General features: G+C 49.8%; 1 protein-coding gene across 1 annotated transcript; it reads right to left on the reverse strand.

The window, feature by feature from the left end:
• Positions 1 to 209: 209 nt before the first annotated feature.
• On the reverse strand, positions 210 to 6,484 carry LOC308465051 (homeobox protein SIX6-like). Its single transcript, XM_080984864.1, has 3 exons — positions 5,593 to 6,484; positions 4,038 to 4,201; positions 210 to 3,459 (listed from the first exon to the last, which is right to left on the reverse strand). The coding sequence occupies exons 1-3, from the start codon at positions 5,989 to 5,991 to the stop codon at positions 3,291 to 3,293; spliced, it is 732 nt and encodes a 243-aa protein (XP_080840990.1). The 5' UTR covers positions 5,992 to 6,484; the 3' UTR covers positions 210 to 3,290.
• Positions 6,485 to 8,743: the final 2,259 nt, after the last annotated feature.

The raw sequence follows: 8,743 nt of genomic DNA on the forward strand, positions 1-8,743 counted from the left end.
ACGCGAACCAGGAAGTGACCTCTCCAGACAACGGAAAGGCTCTTCTTACCTCTGTTGCTGTGATCTCCTGTGTGACACAGACGCCGTTAGGCAGCTGAATGCACATGTGTACTCCGTTCTTTTCCCTCTCTGCCACCCACCACCTCCACTCAGCCCTGGGTGCTGGCAACTGTTGTAAACAGAATCTGGTCTTGTTCCCTTGTGGGGTACACAAGAGCCCTTATAGAGTCCTTTGTAGGTTCCCCATCGGTAGGAGAAAATAACAGAGGCCAACCAGAGAATATTGAGAAGCAAAGCAGCTAGTAAGCCTGATCTTTATTAACGCTGTTGCAACAGGGTGCTCCCCTCACACGCAGGAGGACGGAGGAGGACCCAGAACAAAGGTGGGCCTCCCTTTATACAGACATTTTGAAATTCCCTGCCCTGGAGCTCAAGACCACCCCCAGAAACATCATACATACATCATAGAAAAGGCGGTCTACAACAGAAATCTGAGTGCTTTGTTTATCTCCTGTCTGCCAGGTTATCTGAAAATGCCTTATCTGATTGCCTTTCCTGGTAGTCTGGCCATTCCTTTGAGATGGTAATCACTTAATTCCCTCTCCCTGCTTGCAGAGAAACATTTGGTCAGTTTGGGAGTCAAAATGGTTTCAGGAATGTATTCCTGTGCTGCTCCAGACATGTGGTTTTTATATTTATGTATGTGTTTGCTTGATACATTTATGAACATTTATTATATATCTAAGTCCTAAAAATTCTTATAACACAACCCACAGTACACCACTACTTTAAAGCTGAATTGGAGCAAAAGTAAATTCAGCTTTTATGCAGATTAGCGCTTGCTCCGATTGAGCTTTAAAAGAGCAGGTTTTGTGGGGAAACCAGAATAAAGGGTTTGCTCAGACATGGAGCTTTCAATCATGGACCATGCCTGGAAAGAGATAAGCCCTGAGAGTGGGACTGGGTGGAATTAATACAACCGGGACCTTTAAACAAAATGCTGCCAAGTGGCGTGCTTCTGTTCAGGGTTCGAGCCATGTCCCTTCCCCACATGCTCCATGCCACGCCTATTGTATGTACTCAGTCCACACTGAGCTGTTTCTGGTTCCTTTTAATGGTGGCTGGTGGCCATTGGGGCAGAAGGCAGGGAGTACACCAGTAGGTGGCGCCAGAGCCATTGACAGGCTGAGCCATTCTAAGTTTGGTCCCCGTCCTCCTTGGTGAGTTCTACAAGGAACAACACTGGAACTAAGGAAGAATAAGGTTTCAGGCAGCAGCACCCCCTGGACTGGATGCAAGCTAGAAGACTTGAGTGGGGGACCTGTGGCCTTCCAGAACTTGCAGGATTACAACTGCCATCCTCCTGGACCACTTGCAATGCTGATGGGACAGTGCCTCATTTGCCCTAATGGACCAGCCTCCACTTAGATCCCCAGGTGCTGTTTTTTGCCTACATAAGGAGAAAGAATGACTTGGCTCTTGGATGACTTAGCAGCAGATTTTAGGGAGGACAAGGCTTTCAATGACAATGAAATGAGACAATGGCTACTAATCACACCTCCACTTTCAGAGGCATCTTGTGCCTCTGAATATCGGCCTAAGCCAGCAGGCTTGCCTTAGCTCATGGATAGGCAAACTAAGGCCCAGGGGCCGGATCCAGCCCAATCGCCTTCTAAATCCGGCCCGCAGATGGTCCAGGAATCAGCATGTTTTTACATGAGTAGAATGTATCTTTTTATTTAAAATGCATCTCTGGGTTATTTGTGGGGCATAAGAATTTGTTCATTTCCCCCCCAAAAATATAGTCTGGCCCTCCACAAAGTCTGAGGGACAGTGGACCGGCCCCCTGCTGAAAAAGTTTGCTGACCCCTGCCTTAGCTCTTCTTATTACACAGGGTTCCAGCCTTTTAAAAGCGTTGATCATGGCTGTATCCCTTCATTCCTTCTCATTCCAAACGCTTCTCTTCTCAACCTCATGCCTGCAGAAGGGAGCCACTAGAGCATCCCTTTGTTTGTTTTTAAGTGACGCATCGCCTCTGGAATGCAAAGCCACCATCATTTATTAATGCGGCGCTGGCATTTTTAGTGGCGCTCTCTAGATATTAGAATAGAATCATTTTATTGATACTGTGCCGTAAATATACTCAGCAGTTTACACAGAGAGAGATAAACAAACAACCCCAAAAGAGAGGCCACTGCCACCCCCACCCCCCGGGGGAGACCTCAATCTCAATTTATGTGGCAGAGGATGAAATCGGAGGGATGAGCCAAACTAAACAAGGGATTAATGCAAGCAGATGTAGGTTACCTGTATGGACACCTTGTTTCAACTGAGGGATGGAGGGATGCAAAGGGTTTAGCCAAAAGCTTCATGGACACAGTGGCTGGGCCCCAACCCCTAGGTGTGGCTGCAAGTGCCCTGGCTGCTGGTATGTCTCCCACAAAGTACACCCAGTGGCCAAAAAGGTGTGGAAAGCTGCTTTCGATCGTTCCCCAAAAGGTGATTGGTGCTGTCAGTTATTTAACAGATTCCTTTGGCTCAAAATCGGCAAGAGCATCACTGATCTAGGTGCATCCATCCTTACCCTCCGCCCCGACCTCTTTTTAATCTACAAATACCCCCATATATGTTCTCTTTCTCGCCTTACTTCTCATTCACTTCCGCTTTAACTCCAAAACCTCCCAAATCTATTTCCTCTCCCCTCACTCCTGGCTTTTCCTCGCCCTCTTCTCTCCAGTCCTGACTGCAGACTCAGCAAGACGTCATTCTGGATGCCTGAGCAGGGAGCCCTTCCTTCCCACTGGTTTAGGGCCCAGAGAACTACAGAAGGGCCTGGTTGTGTGAAGTGAAGATCTGGGTAGGCTTATCATTTCATTCTGGTTAAATTAGATGCCGCCCAAGGCAGGCCTGAGAGAAGAAAGCCTGGAGTCTTCACTGATCAGGAGCCTTTAATTCTTAAGCCTGGGCCCTGGCGCCCCTTCTCTCGAGGTAAATACACCTATTTTTTGTAAAGTGGCAACGAGACTCTGGTTTTATCTCCTCCGAAGGATGCCAGTGCTGCAAAGCTGCTCAGGGGAAGGCAAGCGGGATAACAGGGAAGTTAGCCAATAAACTCTCCGTTCCCATCATTCCTGCCACACCCTCAATCTTGGCACCTGGTTCCCTTTCCTTAAAACCTCCCCCGCCCCCATTCCATAAGTAATGGGGTTCGTGATGACTGCATCTCATTCCCATTGGTCGTGCCCTGCGTCTCCCACACACCCCAGCCAGCCAGAACCCCTCGGCTGGATCAGTCTTCCCAGGTCTCCCCTGCTCTTTGGCTGTTTTCATTGTCACTGGTGGCTGCGGTGGGATCCCTCTGCTCCCCGGGTGTGCTGTTCTCTTCTGCCAAGCACAGCTTGCTATTTAGGGTCTCGGTTTGGATGTCTCTAGGCTGGGTTGATGGCTCCTTTTGCAGCCTAATAATAATAATAATAATAATAATAATAATAATAATAATAATATATTTATACCCTGCCCACCTCGGTGGGTTTCCCCAGCTACTCTGGGCGGCTCCCAACAGAATATTAAAAATATGATAAAACATTTAAAACTTCCCAATACAGTGCTGCCTTCAGATGTCTTCTAAAAGTCAGGTGGTTGTTTATTTCCTTGACATCTGATGGGAGGGCGTTCCACAGGGCAGGTGCCACTACTGAGAAGGCCCTCCGCCTGCCTCCCTGTAACCTCACTTCTCGCAGTGAGGGAACCACCAGAAGGCTGATAACAAATGGAGGGAGCAGAGCAATGGAATAATTTTTTTTAAAGCCACGTGGATTTTTTAAAAAGGGGGCAGACACCCCCCCTACACCCCCCCATGGTTACTGAAGAGTACGGTCGATTCATCCCAGACTGTCTTCTTAAGACTGCTGCTTAGGTATTCTTATGAAATGGAGATGCCAGAGACTGCAGTGGGAAACTTTGGCATGATAGAGATGTTCTACCGCAGCTTGAGTTAGGCCAGGCCTGCCTTGCACTCTCTCCAGCTGTTTCTCACCTGTGCTTGGCTGATGCTGCGCGGTCTCTCTGCCGGCGGTTTTTAAACCAGTTCCCCACTTGGGTGGGGGTGAGCCCTGTCGCCTGGGCCAGGTGCCTCTTGCGGGAAGGGTTAGGGTACGGATCCTGAAGGTACCATTCCCGCAGGAGGTTCCGCGTCCTTTCCTGGGGGAAAAGGAGAACGGATGTCAGGCCACAGGACAGGTGCAAAGGAACGAGGAAAGAAAATACTCTTCTGCGGAGGCTGAAAAGCAGAATCAACTTATGCTCCATTTAATGATGTCTTTACTCTCAAATTCCCTTCTCTTCAAGAGGTGTCCTTGTCTCCACCCCTCTATTCTTCTCCATGCCTGCTATTCTTCTTCATATTTTCTTTTTACGATCACTTGTTTTTGTTTTAAATTAATTGCCTTTTGCTGGTTTTAATATATGTGTGTATGTGATTCTTTTCTTGCTTATAATATTGTGAGTCACTTTGAGCTGCCATAGTAAACAAGAAAGCAAGTAATACATATAATTACTGATGATAATAATAATAATAATAAATAATATTATTACATCCCCCCTTAATGTGATGGATCCTGCTGTTTGCCAACACTTGCTCAACTTGTTTTATAAGTGGGACAAACCAGCCTGTCAGCTGTTCCTTCCTTCCGGACCGTCCATCCCATAATCCCACTCCATTTGACCACCACCCTTCCTTTCCCCCCCTGTCCAGCCAACAGGCAGCTAGCAGTCTGTGACCACAAAGTATACTCAGTCAGCCCTCTTTGTTTTTGGGGAGTGGGGGGTGGGATTCTAGTGAAGAAGCACACAAGCGTGTTTGCTGCCCCTGATTGCTTTGCTTGCCAAACTTACCTCCCCGATCGCCCTTCTCACACACCACACCAAATTGCCCCGTTTGGTAAATTGCTGTGTGAAGCCCCCTCCCCCCTTTTGTTAAGCATCACTTCCGACACATTTGATGGAGTTTGGAGCTGCTTCCATTAAACAGCTCACTCGTCCATTTGCATGGCTGCCTATTGGCAGCCAAGCGAACTGCAGAGTGTGACAACACCTTGCATTTTTATGTATATAGGAAGATATATACAAGTGGTTTTTTTCGCCAGGCTGGAATGTATCTCTGTACTCTGATCACGCCTCTCGTCTGCCTGGATGGAGGATAGAGAGTGCTGTGTGAGTGCATGTAGAAACTATTGAAGAGCAGTACTTTGCATGTGTTGCTCCACCCACTTTTGCATGTGGCCCTCGGAAGGTTGCCTGGAAGGCAGTGTGGCCCTTGGGCTGAAAACGGTTCCCGATCCCTAACGCAGATCTAGATCCCGTTTGTCTCCATGGCAACAGGGCAACCTCTTTAGACATGTAAATGGCGGTACTCAACTGGCCAGCTAAGGACGTTAACTTACAAAGAAACCAGTCTGACCAGTTCAGGGGTCTCTTCTAAGATTCCAAGGCTCCTTGATACAGAAACACAGGCATGGAAAGGACATGAAGATATCATACAGCCTGACCCCCCCCCAAAAAACTCTATAGCAATATAATCAGGTCCTGCTCACCTTGAAGCCATTCACTTTCTGCTCCCCGTCTTGGCCAGAGTCCCTCGGCAGACCAGGGACCTTCTTCCGGGCAGGTGATCGGTCTGGCGGATGTATTGAGAGCCTGTCTCCGCACCGCAGGGCTCCGAACGGTTCCAGGTGGTAGGTGGCCATAGTGGCCTGGCTGCAGTAGGGCGCCAACCACGCAGCCGAGGGAATCGGGCTGCTGAACAACTCCAAGTCATGGCAATTGGCGTGAGTGCAGCCGAGGCCTTCGGGGTGCCGGAGGGCGAGCGACGGCGGGAGGGACCACAGGAAGCGGGCGAGGCGCTCAAATTCTCCGCTCTCCTGCAGGGCTTCGCAGACGCGAGCCACCTGGCTTGGGGAGAAGAGGGGGACACTTGGTGGGGGCAAGGTCATCTTGGGGGACGGGCTGAGGCTACTGGGAAGCTAGGCGAGGCAGGCCTACGGGGCGAGGGGGAGCAAGATGGCCGAGCTAGGGGTGCGGGGAAGGGTCTACAGGACACAGTGGCAGAACACCCAGAATGCCTTGGGTAGAGGAGGGAGGGAGGGAAGTATGAAGGAGAAGGAGAAATAATACGAAGAACAACACAAGTATTGTCAGTAGAAGCCCTCAGCGATGTTGTCATAGGAACAGGGTGAGGAGTTGCAACCCTCTCCCCAAATCAGATTCTCTTCTGGAATAGAAGAGCCTCAGTTGCCGGATCAGGCCAAAGGCCCATCTAGTCCAGCATCCTGTTCTCACAGTGGCCAACAGAGGCCTTACGGAAGCCTGGAAGGTGGGCCTGAGGGCAGTAGGCCCACTGCTGTTCTCCTCCAACAACAACCTCTGATTCTGGAAGCAGAAGCCACTGTTGGTTCCCAGCAACTGGTATTCAGAGTCATCTGGACTATTTTTAATGTATTTCTTTTATTTTCGGGACCCTGCACTCATAATCTGATGCCCTTCTTTGTGTGGCCCCTCCATGAGAAGTCTGGAGGGTGGCAACACGAGAACAGGCCTTTTTTGTGGTTGCTCCCCATTTGTGGTTGCTCCCCAGGGAGGCCCGCCAGGCACCTTCCTTACATGTCTTTAGGCACCAGGCAAAACCTTTCCTCTATAACAAGGCCTTTGGCCTTTAACTACCTGTAGCCTTTTAGGAAATGGGCGGGATGTTTTAAATGTTTTAAATTTTATAAGCCATCCTGGCTTATAAAAGCTAGCCGGGAAGGACTGGGCGATGGGCTTCGTGGGGTGGTGAATGCTTCCCTCCGTGAGGGAGCCTTCCCAGACCCGCTGAAAGAGGCGGTTATTAAACCGCTTCTTAAAAAACCATCTTTAGATGCGGCCACGATAGCCAACTATCGCCCAGTCTCAAATCTTCCATTCTTGGGCAAGGTGATTGAGCGAGTGGTTGCTGAACAACTCCAGGCACGCCTGGAAGAAGCGGACCATTTGGATCCCTTCCAGTCGGGATTCAGGCCTCATCATGGGACTGAAACTGCCTTGGTCGCACTGGTTGATGATCTCCGGCGGGCTAGGGACAAAGGTGAGAGCTGTTTCCTAGTTCTGCTGGATCTCTCAGCGGCGTTTGAGACCATCGACCATAACATCCTTCTGGACCGTCTTGAGGGGCTGGGAGCTGGGGGCACTGTTATACAGTGGTTCCGCTCCTTCCTCCTGGGCCGTGTTCAGAAAGTGGTGGTGGGGGATGAGTGTTCAGACCCCTGGGCCCTCACTTGTGGGGTGCCTCAGGGTTCTGTCCTCTCCCCCATGCTTTTCAACATCTACATGAAGCCGCTGGGAGAGATCATCAGGGGATTTGGGCTGGGTGTTCATCAGTATGCAGATGACACCCAGCTCTACCTCTCTTTCAAATCAGAACCAGTGAAGGCAGTGAAGGTCCTGTGTGAGTGCCTGGAGGCGGTTGGAGGTTGGATGGCGGCTAACAGATTGAGGTTGAATCCTGACAAGACAGAAGTACTGTTTTTGGGGGACAGGAGGCGGGCAGGTGTGGAGGATTCCCTGGTCCTGAATGGGGTAACTGTGCCCCTGAAGGACCAGGTGCGCAGCCTGGGAGTCATTTTGGACTCACAGCTGTCCATGGAGGCACAGGTCAAATCTGTGTCCAGGGCAGCTGTTTACCAGCTCCATCTGGTACGCAGGCTGAGACCCTATCTGCCTGCGGACTGCCTCGCCAGAGTGGTGCATGCTCTGGTTATCTCCCGCTTTGATTACTGCAATGCGCTCTACGTGGGGCTACCTTTGAAGGTGACCCGGAAACTACAACTAATCCAGAACGCGGCAGCTAGACTGGTGACTGGGAGCGGCCGCAGAGACCACATAACACCGGTCTTGAAAGACCTACATTGGCTCCCAGTACGTTTCCGAGCACAATTCAAAGTGTTGGTGCTGACCTTTAAAGCCCTAAACGGCCTTGGTCCAGTATATCTGAAGGAGCGTCTCCACCCCCATCGTTCTACCCGGACACTGAGGTGCAGCACTGGGGGCCTTCTGGCGGTTCCCTCACTGCGAGAAGCCAAGTTACAGGGAACCAGGCAGAGGGCCTTCTCGGTAGTGGCGCCTTCCCTGTGGAACACCCTCCCACCAGATGTCAAAGAGAACAACAACTACCAGGCTTTTAGAAGACATCTGAAGGCAGCCCTGTTTCGGGAAGCTTTTAATGTTTGATGTATTATAGTATTTTAATATTCTTTTGGAAGCCGCCCAGAGTGGCTGGGGAAGCCCAGCCAGATGGGCGGGGTATAAATAATAAATTATTATTATTATTATTATTATTATTATTATTTATTTCCTCTTGGTTTTAATGCATACCCTCCAACATTCTGAAACAACATCTGGGATGCCATCTTCCTGGTTTCCAACTTCCCATTTTTTAATCGCAACTATACCCATTTTGGTTGTCGTAATCTTGCGTGATTTCACGCCCTGGCTTCCTCCTCCCAAAGATGAACCAAAAGATGCACATTTTGGGTGCCTGCGCAAGATCGCAGCCCCCCAAAATAGTGCTTGGGGGGGGGAATGGCCTCCGTTTTCTCGCAATAAAAAACGGGATGTCTCAGTTTATCCCGGACACTTGCAAGGTCTGTTAATATATCTGTGTGGGGTTTATTATCTGTTAGTTTGGTTGGTTGTAAGTCTCTCTGGATG

This window comes from Podarcis pityusensis (genome assembly GCF_964106645.2).
Source record: "Podarcis pityusensis genome assembly, chromosome: 16".
In the NCBI taxonomy this organism is placed as follows: domain Eukaryota; kingdom Metazoa; phylum Chordata; class Lepidosauria; order Squamata; family Lacertidae; genus Podarcis; species Podarcis pityusensis.

Coding starts and splice junctions, on each gene's coding strand:
- LOC308465051 (XM_080984864.1), bottom strand. CDS start 5,991: ATGACCTTGCCCCCACCAAGTGTCCCCCTCTTCTCCCCAAGCCAGGTG. Junction 4,202..5,592: donor AGAAAGTGAATGGCTTCAAG/GTGAGCAGGACC, acceptor CTTTTCCCCCAG/GAAAGGACGCGGAACCTCCT. Junction 3,460..4,037: donor GCAGCATCAGCCAAGCACAG/GTGAGAAACAGC, acceptor TATTATTATTAG/GCTGCAAAAGGAGCCATCAA.